At 39.2% G+C, this 19,625-nt stretch overlaps 1 protein-coding gene across 4 annotated transcripts in view; it reads left to right on the forward strand.

The window, feature by feature from the left end:
- The window catches only part of INPP5A (inositol polyphosphate-5-phosphatase A), a 283,547-nt gene that overhangs the window by 49,310 nt on the left and 214,612 nt on the right, over positions 1–19,625 (forward strand). For all 4 annotated transcript variants that reach the window (XR_011600509.1, XM_070945903.1, XM_070945902.1 and 1 more), the window contains exon 2: positions 15,039–15,080. Coding sequence is in view for 3 of the 4 variants with exons in the window: in XM_070945903.1 (XP_070802004.1) it covers positions 15,039–15,080 (42 nt within the window). In the remaining variant the exon portion in view is untranslated. The remainder of the gene's footprint in view (positions 1–15,038; positions 15,081–19,625) is intronic.

Here is a 19,625-nt window from a genome sequence, read left to right on the forward strand (position 1 = left end):
CTGGCTGGCTCTCCCTCTCCCCCTCTTTCTCTCCCTTTCTCTCTCTCTCTCTCTCTCTCTCTCTCTCCCTCCCCCTCCCTCCTTTTCTCCCTCTTTCTCTCCCTTTCTCTCTCTCTCTCCCTCCCTCTCCCCTCCTCTCCCTTTTGCCCTCCCTCCCTCCCCCTCTCCCTCCTTTTCTCCCTTTCTCTCTCCCTCTTTCTCTCCCTTTCTCTCTCTCTCTCCCTCCCTCTCCCCCTCCCCCTCCCTCTCTCCCTTTCTCTCTCTCTCCCCCTTTCCCTCCCTCTCTTTCTCTTTCTTGCCCTCTCCTTCTCTCTCTCTTTCTCTCTCAGTCACCCCCTCTTGTATCAACTCAAAAAGTATTTTGATATTTATTTTTATAATGTCCTTTGTATGAATTTTACTCTAGTGTGCTAGTGTTGAAAAGCATTGTGTTTTATACAACTGCATAAAAATTAGGCCTTTAAATACATTTAATTTTGGCTCTCCTATCTGTCTTTTTTCCTAAGGTAACAAATTGTTTTATGGATCTTGATTTAATCCAACAAGTCAACTAATGAATATCCCTTGTTGTGTTGGCAGTTTTTACCACGTATTCTAAAGGTGTTTTTTGTACTAAAATAAAATTTTATAGTATCAGCCCAAAATTTCAGCACATCCAGGTGGTATCTGTTGTTCAAAGAACAAATATATATTTTGAGATGTCTTTTCCTGGTATGAATTTTATCAGCATCCTTTCTCCCCCACCCTCTGCTTTTTCTTTTTAAAACAAACTACCATTTTATATTTTAAGGTTTTGATGAAAGACAGCAGATACAGATCTAGAGTTTACTATAGGTGCACACTCACTCACACTCACACACACAGACCACATATATTCTTATATAAGTCCAAGTGTCAGGGTTCTGACCAATGCCCTAATTAAATCATGAACCTCGAGCCAAGCTTCAAAAGAAATCCAGTTATTTATTAGGAGCGTCATGTCGGCATGGACCAAGTGAAGCCAACTCTGACCTCACTTAATTCGCGCCTTGGCTCTGACCCTGTTTCCCCCTCCCCCCAAGGTGTGTCACATTCCCCAATGAAGCAATTTCACGGGTTGTAAAAGTCACTCCCTGCAGCCACTGTGGATCTCTGTGGAGATAGCCTTGACGTTTGCCGGCTGGAATGCTTTTGTTTTGACTGAAGTGCAGGTTCTTTGATGCAGCTGCGAGGCTCGATTCCCCATCCCCCTGCCTATGGCAACTTGAGAGCAGGTCAGGAATGCTTCGCGAGTTGACACCAAGATCAAATAATTGAATAAGCCAACCCTTGAATATTTATCCAAAATACTATAAAAAAGTACCAACTGTAGATTAACTGACTTGCATTTTTCATGGCATTTTTGTTAAAAATTTGAAGGTCTGTTTATCTGTAGATGGGTTTGGGTTTTTTAAAAAAATTCCTGTTCTCCAGAATTATGAGAAACAGGTTTGCATTAGCATGTTAAAATGGACCATCTCCACCTGACCATCCAAATGACCATCTCATATTCTTCCTTACAAATGATTCTGTGGGGTCCTTCCTGGTTTCTCTGAGTATTCAACAATTGACATTCTAGTACTGTATATATGAGAATTTCCAGCCAACATGGTCAATGGAACTTGTCCCAATACTGTATATCTAGATCAGGGGTCTCCTTGGCAACTTTAAGACTCCCAGAGGGAGTTGAAGTCCACAAGTCTTAAAGTTGCCAAGGTTGGAGACCCCTGATCTAGAGAGTATTAGAATGGAGAACTGTTTTAGGCTCTACTGCCTATCAGTTGTGTAACTGCTACACATTGGGAATCAAAATGACCAAATTGCCCAAGAAAAACAAATATAACATCTGGTGGACATCTGAGAAAAGTAATCTGATAAAATTGTTGAATTGTTGCATCAGACAAACTGGTTTTTGAAAAATGAATAGATGATCAATATGCTTCCTTACAAAGGAATAGTTCTTTCCCTTTAAATGCTTAGTTTGATATAAATACATATTTTTCATATGACCCACTGAATGCAGAGGGAATATAAATAATGTGGGTTGTAAATTTCCATAATATTAATCAATTCTAAAATTTAGAGGCCAGAAGGTTTAACCATATGCAGGTACTTTCCTAACCCATACAACAGTGTTTCACAAACTTGGCAACTTTAAGATATGTGAATTTCAACTCCAATACTCTCGCCAGCATGCTGGCTGGTGAATCCTGGAAGTTAAAGTCTACACATCTTAAAGTTGCCAAGATTGGGAAACAACATACAGAACATGGTTAACAAATGTATAGTGCTATGATGGGTTTTCAAGCGTATATCTTTAGCATTAGATAAATACTTGTGTATGGCTAAATTTATGTACCTCCAGATTATAGAAGGAAAACTTTAAATGGTTTCTGTGAAATTTTATTTCAATAGTAAGTAGTTAAGCTTTTTAACCTTGTTTTGAACAAGGTGTTTTAATATTATTCTTAGAGCCTGACAAATCCATAATGTATACAAGTTGATACTATATTTTTCATGATAAATCATGAAATCATAGACAAAAGGTATGTAGGAACATTCATCCTGAATTTTTAAAATTGTTTTTAAGTAAGCTTCTCTAGATATCATCCTTCTCTGTCACTAGTTAATGGGGTTGTTTAAGAATATTTCATGGTATGTTATTGTTGCATAATTCCAGTGTGTCTCTGTGTGTATGTGTATATTTCCATATACTGTATGTGTGTGTATGTATGTATATTTCCATTATGCTACCTTTTAATATGATCGTCATGTTTTTCTTTTGTTTTGTTTTAAACTATTTCTGAATCGTGTTGCTTTTGTAAGCTAGCAAAGCATTGCAATTTCCACTGCTAATTAATGGTTTGAGTAGTTGGTATTTTTCCGTTTGGCTGATGTTCTTGGCTTTATAACTTCTTTGCTAATAAAATTCAGGCAGGAATGCAGGTGGCAATTTAAATGCAGGTATACAATTTAAAAATTGCACTCAGGATTATATTGCTTTAATTATATATTTAGAACTTGGCTTCACCTGAATATAGTACAGGTAGTCCTCGACTTATGACCGCAATTGAGCCCAATATTTCTGTTGCTAAGTAAGATATTTGTTAAGTGACTTTTGCCCCATTTTACGACCTTTCTTGCCACAGTTGTTAAGTGAACCACTGCAGTTGTTAAATTAGTAACACAGTTGTTAAGTGAATCTGGCTTCCCCATTGACTTTGCTTGTCAGAAGTTAGCAAAAGGTGAATCACATGACTCTGGGACACAGCAACGATCATAAATATGAACCAGTTGGCAAGCATCTGGATTTCGATCACATGATCATGGGGCTGCTGCAAAGGTCATAAGTGTGAAACATGGTTATAAGTCACATTTTTCAGTGCCGTTGTAACTTTGAACCGTCACTAAATGAACTGTTGTAAGTCGAGGACTACCTGTACTGAGCATTTTGCTTACCCTGTTCAAAATTTGAACCTGGTGGCGCAGTGATTAGAGTGCAGTACTGCAACTACTTCAGCTGACTGCTAGTTCAGCAGATCAGCAGATCAAATCCCACCGGCTCAAGGTTGACTCAGCCTTCCATCCTTCCGAGGTGGGTAAAATGAGGACCCAGATTGTTGGGGGCAATATGCTAATAGACAATATGCTATATGATAACTTTGTAAACCACTTAGAGAGGGCTGTAAAGCACTATGAAGCGGTATAGAAGTCTAAACAATAATAATACTCTTTTAAAATTCTCATGGATGGGTCATCCTGCTGTTTACATAGGTCCCATTCTTAGCACTCCTATTTCATAGGCAGGAACCTAAAAGTACAAGTGGAACTTGTTGTCCTACAGGAAACCTCTGTTCAATTAATTGCATTAAATTAAATGTACAAGTCTCTTTATAAGGATCCTGAGCAGTATACAGTGAAAAGCAGTAATAAAAAGCAGATTAAAAAACAGGATCTCTAAACATCTGGAAAAGCAGCCATTCTAGCCAAAAGAAATATGGAGGTCCTACCACTTGCTGAATCCAAGGCTAGGGGAAATAGCCAAGTTTTAAACACAGTCAAAGTGATGGCCAGGTAAATCTCAGGAGATATCTCAGGGGCCTGATGGCTCAGCAGACTGATAGCATTGTGATTAACACCAGCTGTCTGCAATTTACTGTAAATTCGAATCTCACCAGGCTCAAGGTTGACTCAGCCTTCCATCCTTTCTAAGGTAGGTGAAATGACGACCCACTTTGTGGGGGCAATAAGGTGACTTTGTATAAATATACAAAAGTATTAAGACTATTGCTTAACGCATTGTAAACCGCCCTGAGTCTCTGGAGAAGGGCGGCATATAAATCAAATTTTTTTTTAAAAAAAGGTGTTTAGGTGCTACAACAGAAAAAGTTAGAAAGGGGAGGCAGGGAGTTACTTCAGTTAAAACTGTCCATTTAGATGCCTCCACTGCCAGCTGAATGTTATAGCAGAGTTCATGGAAAAATAATTTCAACTATCAGCTGTTTCATCTAATTTAGGGCTCTTGGTTCTTTTCTCCAAATCAATTCCATTCATTCTGTTCCTCCTGCAAATATGTTTCTATTTACAAGTAACATTCGTTACAAAGCAATTAAAAATAAACCCGAAATCTTGGTGTGTACTTTTTCTCATTTGCAATCTTTATTTGGTAGCTGATATTATTACAGTTAAATCTTTAAAAATAGCTTGAATGTTAGGGAAACAAGTTAACCATGCTGTAAAATGTTCTTTGTTTCAATAACTGAGCTAGTCATTTGTTTTTCATGTGCTTGTAAATGTACTGCTGTAGGTCTGTGTAAGCAATGTGGTTGAGGGAGATTTCCATTTTTTTAGCATTTAAAATGAATAAAGGCCACACATAACTGTGTATAAGTAACTCAACTTCGGGACCCAACATTCCAGGGAAAGGTCAAAATAGTGCCTAATTAAAGGGAACTGTGATGAACTGTGCACAGAGCTTGCAATTTTAAGAGATTCCATATGCTTTTAGGATGCTAAAGAAAAAAGACTAGCAGAAGCAATAAAAACTAACAAAGAAGAACTCCATTCGAATTATGTGTAGTGTTACAGTTTAAGTGTTCAGCTCAAGTTGTCCTAGAAATCTTTTTTTCACTTCTGCTTTTCCTGCAAAAGCAGCTTGCAGCGTCATTTAACATCCATGTTTTAGGCCAGTGATGGCTAACCTTTTTGTCGCTGCATGCCAAAAGCGGGGGGAGCGGGGGGTCATGCACGCGCATGGCCACACCCCTAATTTAATGCGCTCCCTGCGCATGCACACACGACCTCCCTGCACTCCCCCACTTTTGGCATGCGGCGGCAAATGAGCCTTGTAGGCCCGTTTTTTCGCCCTCCCCAAGTTTCAGAGGCTTTCTTGGAGCCTGGGGAGAGTGAAAACAATCTTTCCCACTCCCCAGAGGCCCTCCGGAGGCCGGAAATGGCCCGTTTGTTGACTTCTGGTGGGACCAGAAGGTCCATTTTTCCCTCTCCCAAGGCTCCAGAGGCTTTCTAGGAGCCTGGGGAGGGTGAAAATGGTCTTCCCTATCCCCACCGGAGGCCCACCGGAAGTCAGGAAACAGGCCGTTTCCACTCTCCAGAGGGCTTTCCCAGGGGGAAGGCTGTTCTCGCCCTCCCCAGGCTCCTAGAAAGCCTCTGGAGCCTTGGGAGAGCAAAAAATGGGCCTTCTGGTCCCACCGGAAATCAACAAACAGGCCATTTCTGGCCTCCGATGGGCCTCCAGGGGGTGGGGAATGCCATTTTTTGCCCTCCCCAGGCTCCTAGAAAGCCTCTGGAGCCTGGGGAGAGCAAAAAATGAGCCTTTCCCACCTGACACCAGGCCCTCCAGAGGCCGGAAACAGCCTGTTTCCTGACTTCTGGTGGGCCCTGAAAGCCCAAAAATCAGTTGGCTGGCGCACGCATGTGCGCTGGAACTGAGCTAGGGCAATGCTCACGTGCCCACCGATATGACTCCACATGCCACCTGTGGCACACGTGCCATTTGTTCGCCATCACGGTTCTAGGCCAATCTTTCTGTTCTCATATTATTGTGATAAAGCCTGAAACAGGATTTTGAATAGGATTCCCCCACTAGAACACATAACATCAGGGGAACAAGTCCATGAGCTTTTTGGAAAGTCAGGACATTTTGAACATTGATCATGTGGGAAGCCAAACACCCCCCCCCCAAAGAATGAAATATTTTGAGGAATATTAAAAAAAGGCAGGATAAAATATTTCCTCTAAAAGAGAAATAAAATATCTTAAGGGCGATCCCCTTCCCGATTCCAAACATGGGGTGTGCAGAGACAAAAAAAAGTGCACCATGTTTCAGGCAGCGGATCTGGCCAGGAGGAAAGAGAAGAGTCTGCTGAGAAGGAGGACGGGGGCGCGCGGCTCTGCAATGTGCAGAAAAACACTTTTAGGCGTCAGCGCTACAATCTCCTCCCCGAATTCAAAGCACTTCCCAGTTCTTTGCTGCACATTGCAGGGGAACTGGCTGCCACCTGAAGCGCGACTCTTGAGGTTTGCATTTTGGAATCCGGGCAGCGATGGCTGGAAAGGAGGAACATTTCCCTTTAGGGGTTCCCATTCAGCTCGGCTTGGCTCCTGGGTGCAGAGAAGGTTAGGCAGCGGCGGTGGCGGCTCCTCACATTGCTGGGGAGTGAAGTCAGCGCGGCCAGAGGGGTGACCAGCCGCAAATCGTGGCACCCGCCTTGTTTCCCAAAGCTGCTGGGCAGATTCCACCCCCCCCCCCCTGTCCCGAAGAGGGAGGGTTGTTCCTCAGGCTGTGCCCCGACCCAGATCCCTGCCACCTGGAACTGGCAGAAAATGGCTGAAGGGTGGGCGGGGCTACATTTGGCGTATGATGCACCCAGATTTTCACCCCCTTTTTGGGGGGTAAAAAGGTGCATCTTATACACCGAAAAATACGCTAGTTCGGAGAACTGGCAAATACCACATCTGGCTGGCCCCGGAACGGGGTGGGAATAGAGATTTTGCAATATCCTTCCCCCAGGAGTGGGGAGGGAATGGAGATTTTACAGTATCCTTCCCCTGCCACACCCACCAAGCCATGTCCACCAAGCCACACTACGCCTACCAAGCCATACCCACAGAACCGATAGTAAAAAAAATGGATTTTACCACTGCCACAGAGGTTTAGCAACCTATCATCCTCATCTCTAGTTTTAGAACAAATTAAAGCTGTATACAAGTGAGACATGAAGTGGAAAGTAGTTTTTCCTGCTGAAATCCTATATTATATCTATCCTAAAAAATTAAAGAAATAGTCTATGGCTAAAGAAATAAAAGGAATTATATCTGCTGTGGCAAATGATAGTTTGATTTTTATGTCTTGCTTGATGATATACATTTGAATTGATCAAAGTTTATCAATGGACATTCAACCAGATCCAGACAGCTAACTAATGTCAGTGGATGAATAACAATGAAATTCCAGCTTGTTTTTCCAGGAACAGAACTTTGGCTTTTTAGGACTTTGCTGGCATTTTTCCATTATTACCTCTGCCAGCTTTATTTCTTTCCAGAGATGAAGTGAGAAGCAGCTTGGATTATCAGAAATCTTTTTACTTAGAAGAAATATATATCCCACTTTATTTGGTTATTTTCTTAAATTAAAATTCCTGATTGCCACCAGAATTGTTCTTGAAATGTCTGGCCTCAAAGTTCAATAAATAAACCTTACAAATAAATCCAGTGAAGGTATATTCAAATCTTTTTGTTCAATTCTCAGTTTTCTAGAATCTGGCACTTGGTACAGGTTTATGAGTAGCATTTCCCCAGCATCAGATAGGGAATTCTACTTTCTTATGTTGAATAACAATGCTCTAAAGCCAATAGATTGTGCATGGGGAAGCTTGATGAAAAAACCTAAATATCCAAATATTTTACAACATCCACACGATTCTTTTTATTCAAATATTAATACAGCAATATGTTAAAATCATAATGTCTCAGTATTAGCCAAGGGACAAATATTTAGATCAAATGATTTGATATGAGTTTATTCCCTTCAAGTATCTCTGTCACACTCTGTCCTAGATTTTTTAGCTAGGACAATTCACAATTTGAAGATTTTGTTTTACCTAGTTTTTTATTTTAAATTGTGTAATTACTTTCTATAGTTGTACTAATATTTCTGTCCTGTGCTGGCCAATGACTACAATTAAATTTTGATTGAGAGAAATTATGATATTTTGAATTTCTCTCTTAAGTATAGTGTTTGGCCAAAACATTGATTAAGCCAATCCTGTCCAAAAATAGTGTGCCTTGGAAATTATTTCTCATCACAATTTGGAATTGGGTTCATATCTACTTTTTTGCAGGTAGCTCCTGTTTTACTCATCACATCTTATGCATTTTGTCAGTGTTTGCTGCTCTCTTGCACACAATTATTTAATAGAAGATGACAAGGTGTAGTTTTAAGAGCCAGTTTGGTGTAGTAAGTAAAGCATCAGGCTAGAAACAGGGAGACTGTGAATTCTAGTTCTGGCTTAGACACAAAGCCAGCTGAGTGACTTTAGGCCAGTCACTCTCCTTCAACCCTAAGGAAAAGGCAATGGCAAACAATTTTCAAAAGAATTTGCAAATAGTCACCAAGAGTCAAAAACTGACACGAAGGCACCCACAAAATCCTACCAACCACATGATGATATCTGACCCTTCCATTTTGAAGGGCAAGCCCATAAGGAAAAATGGCTGAACATCCCAAATGTAGTCACACATGATCCAACATCAGAACCTTAAACAGGACCTTTTGGGGATGTCCACTGTAACTTTGAAGGGTCACTAATGACCAGTTGTAAGTCGAGGACTACCTGTAACAGTGTTGCTCTCCTTGTTCTCTGGGAATTTGCCCCAGCCTCCAACAGAAACTTTGGAGATAACATATGAAGGTGAAGACTTGGTAAAAAGGAAAGATTTTGGAATCTTCATTCTTCATTGCTTGCTGTTCCTCCTGAAAGGAACTCAAAAACTATCACCCAATTCCTCAGCTTTATTGACTTCAGAGAAATCTGATATACTGTCATGATATATAATATGTTTATATAATTTAAAATAGTACCTGGCACATATATTTCTAGGTGCTGAGGAACTTGTAGTTCAGATCCACTTTCTTTGAAATTTTCCAGAACAAAGAAATGAGCAATAATAATCATAATTGTAAACAATAATGAAGACTTACCAAACAGTTTGGTACATGGACTGAATTCCTCCATACCCGCTTCCCTTTCAATCCTTATGTAATACTGGAATTATTTGACATCTATTAAACAGCTCTCATAAAGTATTTTATAGAGCATTTTTCTTTTTCATAACATTGTTGACTGACTGCTTTTTCCACATATTCCTTTTCTGGGTACAATGTTGTTCTTCAGTCTTTGAGTATTGCTATGTGTGAGTCAGCTCTTCATTGCCCATCAGAGATTTATTGAACTGAATTCCAACCATAAACTAACGTCCAGTTTATATAACAAATTGAGTCTGGCATATTCATTTTTAAAAGACTTTTAGCACTTAGAACATGATGAATAGAATACTTGCTATTATCAAAAATGATTCAGAGTGGTGCAATTATTTTCTCTATTTTTCCCAAATAATGTTTACAATAATACCATGTTTCCCTGAAAATAAGACCGGATTCACCTCAGGGCCCCTGCAGCCAGGCCATCCTGTCCCAACATATGCCTTTGGGATATGTTGGGACAGGATGTTGGTGTAGCGGCTGCAGCACCAACACCGGCACACCACTCGGCCTCCTGCTCTGTTGCGGCTATGAGCAAGTAGAAGAAATGGGCCTGCGACCACATGGGCTCCCACAAACAGTACATGGCTGTTTGTGCTGCCACTGTGCATAGATGGCCTGGCTACAGGGGATCTGAGGTAAGCCAGTCCGTAGTGCCTGGGGCAGCTCCACCCCGCTTTGGGCTGCAGCACTACAAGCAACGAGACGGAATGGGCAGCCAGCCAGCTGCGCAGACTCTTTAAGTAGGGCTTATTTTGGGAGTAGGGCTTATATTAGGTGCACACGTAAAACATGATGTGGCTTATTTTCAGGATAGGTCTTATTTTCGAGGAAACAGGTAATACTTCAAAATACGTGGGATTTGTTTGGTTTTGGCTGCTTCTTTCTTTCCTATTCATATCTGTGCAATCATCAAGGCTCCATCATCAACCTTGAAGGAGTATTTTAAATTTAAATCTACAGGCCTCAAGCCCTGCCTCTCCTTCACACTTCTCCTTTATTAATCTTCATTGCATAATTGTTGAGGAGTAAATCAAAATTACTAAACAGTTTTATGCATTTTCCACATAAATCTTGCACTGCCCACAACATCCCTTCCAAGGGCTTGGAAGGATAAGAGAAAAAGGCAGGCACTGAAGAATGTTGACACACTAATTTTAGAATATGTGAAGAACTCTGCACTTAATTATATGTGTTCCCTAGGGATAATAATCTGAAAAAAAAAAGTTAATTACAACTTTGGTTTTAATGTTAATTAATTTTGTGAAACAATCTATATTTAAATATGAAAAACTTCACAAATAAATAAAACAGAGGCTCAGTGTCCTCCCTCCCTCCTTCCTTCCCTCTCCTCCCTCCCTCCCTCCCTCCCTCCTTCCTTCCTTCCTTCCTTCCTTCCATCCTTTTTATGCTAAATTGAGATTTTGAAACTTGGTCCTCTTAATGAAATTCCAAACCTCTAAAACACAGTAGCATGCATTAGAGACAGTTCTCAACTTACAACCATTTGTTTAGTGACCATTTGAAGCGACACTAAAAGAAGCAACTTATGACCGTTTTTTATACTTAACAATCATTGCAGCATTCCCATGGTCATGTGATCAAAATTTGGATGCATTTCAGCTGCTTCTGTTGCATGCAATTGCTGCTGCTAAAAGTTGATAGTAAACTGATTCTTTTTAAAATAATTTTTAATTACAGTGGTAAAAGCAAATATAAACTAAACTCAGGGAAAGAATGAGAAATAGAAGAAATAAAAAGTGCAAGGAAAGAAAATGAAGAAAGTAAGATAAAGGAAAATAAATACATAAAGAAGTGACTTCCAATCTTCATCACAAGTATAAACAAATTTGATAATTCTTCACCCCCTATGACATTATAAACAAATATATCTCTTCCTGTACTCTAACCCTTATCAATATGCAAGTCCATAAATGTTCATCAGTCTTGGTATCAGCAAAAATCCGTAAAGGATTATCAGAACTTTATAGAGACATCTTATTTTAACCTTGGTCAAACAAAACAGCTTTATATTCCTTCTGATTATCTTTAACCCATTCAAATATTGTCATAGAGTTTGTTTTCTCTTCAGTTTCTCTTTTTCCATCCTAAAGGTTTGTTTGAGGCTTTAGCAAACATCTTTTGTATAACCAATAAAAACTATTATCTTAAAATTGTGGTTATTCTTTTTTCTGTTCAAGAAAGAAAGTAAATTCACCAGGTGATTTTTCAAACTTTTCATTCCAAAAATCTCCAGTAGCTTTAGGATAATTAAATAAACGCTTTCTGAAAATGATTAGAAAGTGAAGTTATCAAAAGGCTCTGTTGTGATTGTGAGCATGTTGTATGATAACTCCATCTCCCTGGAGGAGACTACTGACCATCGAGATCAGTGAAAAGCAGCCATCCGGGTCACATATGTGTAATTTTCTGTCCTCTTTTTGCCAGAGGAAGTATCGTCCACCTGATGGTTTTTTGGTCTTGGCCACAATTATCTCTGCTCTTTTGGAGATGAACTTCCCCTAAAAGATTTCCTCTTACAAGATACATTTTTCTTGAGTTTTTTATAGTTCCCTTTAGAGAGAGAGAGGAGAGAGAGATAAGAGCATTTTCCAGTATGGCTACCACCCTTTGGAGCATTATGCCCCTTGAACTGAAGTCTTCCCCCACCTTCTTGGCCTTCTGAAATGGTCTGAAAACCTGACTCTGTCAACTCACGTGGGGGTCCAATGGACTTTGGACCCCCACGTGGTGGGGTTTGGTGGTGGTTAGTAGATTAGGAGAAGATACCATCTCCACCCCATTTACATATATATTCTCTTTTATCTAGGTTTTTTTTGTTCATTTTTAATGTTTTAGTTTTAATGCTGAATGCTTTTAATGTTGCTAATGTTCTGATTGTGTTATATTCTCCTTTTATAATGTTATAAGCCATCCAGAGTTGCTTCACAGTGAGATGGTGAGGCATATAAATATAATGAATACATAATAAAAAATAGCGTATAACTTTCCCTTGTTGGACTCTGACTGATGCACAGTATTTATAAACATTTTAAATTTTTGTGTATTTCTGATTTCAGTGGTTGACTCAATTGTTTTCCCTCTTAACAACCATACTCTAAATATTTACGTTTGCCTTACTGTGTAATACTGTGTTTTCCCGAAAATAAGACCCTGTCTTACATTTTTTTTGAACCTCGAAATAAGTGCTTGGCCTTATTTTCGGGGAGGTCTTATTATTTTGGGACACATGGAGCAAGACGGGGCTCCTCTTGCCATCTTACCTGATTTCCAGCTCTGTCTCCCTAACCCTAACCAGAGGAAATGGCGGGGGGCGGCTGCGCATGCGGTTAAATATTTTTGGAGAGGGCTTATTTTCGGGGAGGGCTTATTTTCAGTGGGACTTATTATAGCGCATGCGCACAAAAGCCCAATTGGGCTTATTATCAGGGGGATGTCTTATTTTCAGGGAAACGGTATATATAGTATTTAGGGAAGCTTAAATTTGGTTAACTTTTGTTGTGAATACATGCTGTTAATTTTGCCATTGTTTCATATTCTCCAAGTTTAAGCTCCCAGTCTGATATCATAGTAACTTACTAAGGTTGTTCTCATAGACATGAACATTTATCTTAATAAATTGTGATTTTTTAAAAAAATGTTTTGAAATGATGCCTAGTAAGAAGAATTGCCCAGAGTCACCTTATAGGGGAGATGGGTATCATAGAAAATGAATGAATGAATGAATGAATGAATGAATGAATGAATGAATGAATGAATGAATGAATGTTTAATTTCAAATTTGATTTCAAAAATTCTTGGAAGAGTGCTGACTATTTCTTTTTAGTATTTTTTTTAAAATACGTCCATCTCATATGGTAAAATGTTCTTTCTGTCTCATGGCATTTCTACCATTTATTTTTTACTATATCTTCTCTGACAATTATTGACAGAGTAGGAATCAGTGGTGGGTTGCCCCCAGTTCTGTCTGGTTCTATAGAACTGGTAGTAAAATTGGTGGGAGGCTCCGCCCACCCACCCAGAGATCATAAATGACGATCTGCGCATGCGCAGAAGTGCGCATGCAGCCCCGTTGTGAACTGGTAGTAAAGGTAAGTAGAACCCACCCCTGGTAGGAATGCATTACATTCATCCTGCTAGCATTTGAGGTCACCATAAAGACCTGGCTGTTCTAGGCCATTGTTTCTCAAATTGGCAGCTAGTTGGGGAATACTGGGAGTTGAAGTCCACTCATCTTGACTCATCTTAAAGCTGTCAAGTTTGAGAAACACTATTCTAGGCCTTGGGATAAGGTGACTGGAGCCTTCCACTGGTTGCTTCATGTTGATGGAATATGTTTTTGTTTTCTGCTGGATTCATCATCTTGTTCTTTTTTTTTCTTTTTTTTTAGTTTGGTTTTGTTGTATGTTTGTTTATAGTTTTTTTATTCTGTTCAGTGCATTATGATCTTCAGAGTTGTCTTGGAATGTGTGTGTGTCGGTGGGTTTCAAAAATTTTTACTACCGGTTCTGTGGGTGTGACTTGGCTTGGTGGGCATGGCATGGCTTGGTGGGCATGACAGGGGAAGGATACTGTAAAATCTCCATTCCCTCCCGATCAGCTGGGATTTGGGAGGCAGAGAATAGCTGGGGGTGGGGCCAGTCAGATTTTTTACTACCAGTTCTCTGAACTACTCAAAATTTCCCCTACCGGTTCTCCAGAACTGGTCAGAACCTGCTGAAACCCACCTCTGGTGTGTGTGTGTGTGTGTGTGTGTGTGTGTGTGTGTGAAAATTGAGTAAAATAAAGCAGCAAAGCCTATTATAATTAAGGTGGATGGTTTTAAAATTACACAGCATGGGAGGAGGTAGAAGAAGACTAAATAAATCAACTGATTGACCAAAAGGATGTGGTTTAAGAAAAAATGTTGATGTAGATATTCAAAGTGGTATATCCAGTTTCTTGGATATACCATAATCTGCTATGCTTTTGCCTTGCCCACATTCCATAAGTTTGACTGATTAATCATTTGATAACTTCAGTTTCTAAGACTGCTCATTCACCAACAATTCTGGGCATGTTGCAGACAATTAAGTGTACCTTTACTTTTTGTGCTTAAGACTAAACCACATATGATTTTGTTAATACATAGATGCTTCCAAATTCTGTGATTTTGAAATTTAATGCATGGTTGCTTTTACAAACTTCATGTTTCTATCTGTGTGTAAGTGTGTAAGGGATGTGGTGGCTCAGTGGCTAAGACGCTCAGCTTGTCGATCGAACGCTTGGCAGTTCAGCGGTTCAAATCCTAATGCCTCATAACGGGGTGAGCTCCTGTTACTTGTCCCAGCTTCTGCCAACCTAGCAGTTCGAAAGCATGTTAAAAAAAAATGCAAGTAGAAGAATAGGGACCACCTTTGGTGGGAAGGTAACAGCATTCCGTGCGCCTTTGGTGTTTAGTCATGTCGGCCACATGACCACAGAGATATCTTTGGACAGCACTGGCTCTTCGGCTTTGAAACGGAGATGAGCACCACCCCCTAGAGTCAGGAACGACTAGCATATATGTGCAAGGGAACCTTTACCTTTTAAGTGTATATGTCCATGTATGTATTGACCTGAGTAATCATTTCATTTGTGTTTATAGTCAAGTATAGTCACTCTATTTATGACTCATTTTAATATTTATTGGTACTCATGGACTTCAATTATGTACTCACTTTAATTATTTATTTTCCAGCCAGAAAACCTGCAGAAGAATTGGCTTCGGGAATTCTATCAGGTACCTATTTATGTTTTCATTCATTTTGGGTTTGTTCATTAAGTACAGGTAGTCTTCTGCTTACGACTACAATTAAGCCCTAAATTCATGTTGCTAAGTGATAAATTTGTTAAGTGAGTTTTATCCCATTTTACGACTTGCAACATTTATTAAGCGAAACACTGGCTTCCCTGTTGCCTTTGCTTGTCAGAAGGCCACACACAGGATCACGTGACCCTGGGACGCTGCAACCGTCATAAATGTGAGACAGCTGTCAAGCATCCAAATGTAAATCCCATGACTATGGGGATGCTGCAACCATCGTAAGTGTTAAAAACGTTTATACGTCCCTTTTTTCAGTGCCGTTGCAACTTCAAATGGTCACTAAATGAACTGTTGTAAGTCGGGACTATCTGTAGTTTGTTACATCTTTCCTTTTTCAACCTCTCCCACTCCCCACCCAAAGAACTGAAACCATGAGAAGCTTCTCCACCTCTTTATTCCATGCAACAATCCTTCTGCAAGAGATACCAAAGTTGACGCTCTGTGTCGGTCTGTGGCCAACGGGATAGCTCCAAGAACTCAAAGTCTCTTTCTCTATGACTTTCTAGCAGCTTAATGTCTATGGAGATTCTCAGTCATCCAGGTCATGGTTGTCCCAAAGGTGCTTTTTCAAAAGGCAACTGGATTTCCTTTGTTTTTCCTTAAAGATGTTTTGCTTCTCATCCGAGAAGCTAGTTTGGAACTGAAGACTCTTCTTGGATAAGAAACAAAATGTCTTTGAAAAAGCACTTTTGGGATTTCTAGCAGCTTGTATTTATCGCTTGGATGCTGGAGGTAATGTCCAGCAATCACATATGGCTTCTCAATCAAGTTGCCTATTACTACCCTGTTTTCCCAAAAATAAGACATCCCCTGATAATAAGCCCAATAGGGCTTTTGAGGGCATGCGCTAAAATAAGCCTCTCCCCGAAAATAATCCCTCCCCGAAAATATTTAAATGCAGAGCTGGAAGTCAGGTAAGACGGCAAGAGGAGCCCCATCTTGCTCCACGCGCCCCCAAAATAATAAGACTTCCCTGAAAATAAGGCCAAGCACTTATTTCGGGGTTCAAAAAAATATAAGACAGGGTCTTATTTTCAGGGAAACGTGGTATTTAATAAAAAAACTTAAAATTGATGGCGGTCATGAAATTTGAGGGCAGTGAATTCTACATTTTAATTACCCTTTATGACGTACTTCATTGTTTTGATCCTGAATCATCATTAGTTCTTTCTGGAGGTTTTTACTTACTGTTTTTAATTTTTTTTAATTTTTTTATAATTTTACAACTACAAACTGCTTAGAGTCACTTGGTTGAGTTGGGCGGCTATAGATATTGAACAAAGAAACAAAGAAATAATATGTTTTTGAATACTAACATATCTCCATATTTTCCATGTCAAGCTTGCTTTTGTGCATCTTGGTCACATTGCCACTTGCTATCCCCTTCTTCAAGCTGCAAGCTTCAAATGCTGTTTCCCCAGTCCATCCTCAGAGTTGGGGTGTCTACAGCGAATGGGTAAAAAAAATGCAATTGCAGGTGCCATTGCAATGGGTAAAAAAAATGCAATTGCAGGTGCCATTTTTTTAGCATCCTGGACTGCCCCTGCATCTGAAAATGGTCTAGTCCTCTAAATATTTTGCTTACTTCTTTTCTGCATATTTTCCAACTCTACAATCTCTCTTTTCCAATCCATAAACTAGAGCTGTATGGATTCCAAATATCAGGGTTTTACAAGCAGTCCCCAACTTACAACAGTTCATTTAGTGACCATTCAAAGTTACAACGGCACTGGAAAAAGTGACATTACCATTTTTCACACTTATGACCACTGCAGCATCCCCATGGTCACGTGATTTGCATTCGGATGCTTGACAACTGGTTCATATTTATGATTTATGATTGCAGTGTCCTGGAGTCATGTGATCACCTTTTGCAACCTTCTGAGAAGCAAAATCAATGGGGAAGCCAAATTCACTTAACAATGGTCTTACTAATTTAACAACTGCAGTGGTTCACGTAACAACTGTGGCAAGAAAGTCATAAAATGGAACAAAACTCACTTAACAAATTTCTCACTTAGCAGCATAAATTCTGGGCTCAATTGTGGTTGTAAATTGAGGACTACCTGTATGTCAGGACATCACTATATTGGGAGGTGTGTTTTTTAAAAATCTGTTCCTTATTTTTTTCTGTTTCTCCATTTCTTTCATCACACAATGTATTAAGCTGGTCACTGTGACTCACACAAATCTTTTCCTGATCTCCTCATTCAAGTCCCTCTAATCATTGTGTGAGACAGTTCCTTTACACCAAGTTTCCAAAAATGGTCAGACCATCTTCACCTTAGAGCCTGTAAAAATAAAAGTTAGAACGTTCTATTATAAATGAAGAAATCACTGCAGTCAGAGATGTATCACCTATGCGGCAGAAGAATTGGAGCTAGAGTTTAGATGGTTTGTTTTGGGAAGTTAAAACTAAGATAAACCGCAAACCACATTTCCTCTTATTCTCTTTTGGGCTATGAATTTACATATGTCATTGTGTCAACCAACAACTGTACAACTTTCTTTGAGTAAAAGGCTTTATTTTAAAATGAGGAAGTTCTTGGTGACACTCTCATGAATTTCTAGAAAATACAACGTATGACTCAAATCCCTTTTTTGTAATTTTTGGAAAACCATTGTTGTAATGTTTCCTTGGTTATTTTAACTGTTTCAACTGAAGTTTTGATTAAAAGTGCTGTTCGTATTTTGCCGTTTGGAGCAGATTGGTAAATTTAAGGTTTATTGAGTAGAAATAACATCTTTTTTTTTTTATAAAAATAGTTCAGTTGCATTGATCCATTGTGTTCCTATACAATAAATAGAAGATGTAATATTGATTTTTTTCATATTTGTGCTTGTGATCCTGCATTTTAAAATCACAAAAACCATTACTGTCATTGTAATTATTGTGATGCCAACTTGCAATTTATCAGTTTTCTAGCTTGAAAGAAGTTGTGTCAGGTTTGTTAATTAGTTTACATTATGAGGCAGCAACAAGAAACAGGGAAAGGGACAATATATTTGCATGTCATGCTAAGCAAAAATTCTGAAGAAATTTGGCATATTGTGAAATGAATTTTCACTCTCTTGTTTGGCTCCTCCCACCAAAAGGAGTTTGCTAAATCTGTCGAAACTGTTTCCATGGTTTGTTTAGCCTAGAATAAGAATAATTGGGAACTCTGGCTTGTTTCTCTCTGACAACTTAATTTTGGAATCCTTTCAGTTTCAGAAAAGTTGGCTTTGATTTAGGAGTAAATTAAGTGAAGTTGCCAACTGGCACATTTGGGAAAGTTGTCCAGATCAGGTCAGTCTAAGAATGGCCATATATCTTTGTATAAAATGATCATAAATTTTTGTGTAAACTGTTAGCAATAGCTGGACAAAGCAGATTGACCTGAGTCATGAGAAGATGGGTCATGATAATGAGCTATCTGGAAGGATTTTTATTTATGCTGGCAGGAAAATTTTTTAACACACTTCTAGTAGAAACAAAGATTTGGTATGCATCACAAGAAATATATGAAGCAGCTTTACAAATTTAGGATTCTTTGTATGATAGTGTTAGATAAAAAAGAAGAGTCACATGACAATAATCTAAATTTTATATCCAATTAAATAGAAATCACATGCTAAGATTCAAAAGGGAATTAAATGGAAAAAAATATTGTGGGAGAACAACTTGAAAAGCAGTACAGGTAGTCCTCGACTTACAACAGTTCATTTAGCGATCACTCAAGGTTACAATGGCACTGAGAAAAGTGACTTATGATTGTTTTTCACATTTATGATCGTTGGCAGCATCCCCATGGTCATGTGATCAAAATTTGGATGCTTGGCAACTGAGTCATTTTTATGACGGTTGCAGCATCCCGGGGTCACATGATCAATTTTTACAAACGTCTGACAAGAAAGTTAATGGGGAAGCCAGAGTCACTTAACAACCATGTTACTAACTTAACAACTGCAGTGGTTCACTTAACAACTGGAGCAAGAAATAATTGTAAAATGGGGTAAAACTCATGTAACAAACGTCTCGCTTAACAACATAAATTTTGGGCTCAGTTGTGGTCGTAACTCGAGGACTACCTATTTTGCTAGTTTGCTAAGATCATCCTGGTTGTGGAAATGACAGGTAACTATCTTGTACCTGTTATCTCCAGTGATCCATGTGTTAAATTTACCAGATAACTGCAGCAAGGTATCAGAGCGGTAACCTTAACCAATACAGAATCAGAACAACTCCTTCCAAATTGTGTCAATGCATTCAGTTTTAAGTAGTCAACCACAGAAAGCTGGTTTAGTCTTTGTCCAAATGTTTGGGTGGACAATCATTCCAAGGATGATTAAGTATGGGCCACTTTACATAGGTTGTTTGAAAAAACTTACAACATTAAAAACAAACATATTGTCAGGTATCTATGTCAATATTGTGTAGTGGTTTAATTCATGCAGCCATACTCCAATGAGGTTAATGTT

Source organism: Pituophis catenifer, unplaced genomic scaffold, assembly GCF_029215685.1.
Source record: "Pituophis catenifer annectens isolate HBS135680 unplaced genomic scaffold, rPitCat1.0.hap2 SCAF_6, whole genome shotgun sequence".
In the NCBI taxonomy this organism is placed as follows: domain Eukaryota; kingdom Metazoa; phylum Chordata; class Lepidosauria; order Squamata; family Colubridae; genus Pituophis; species Pituophis catenifer.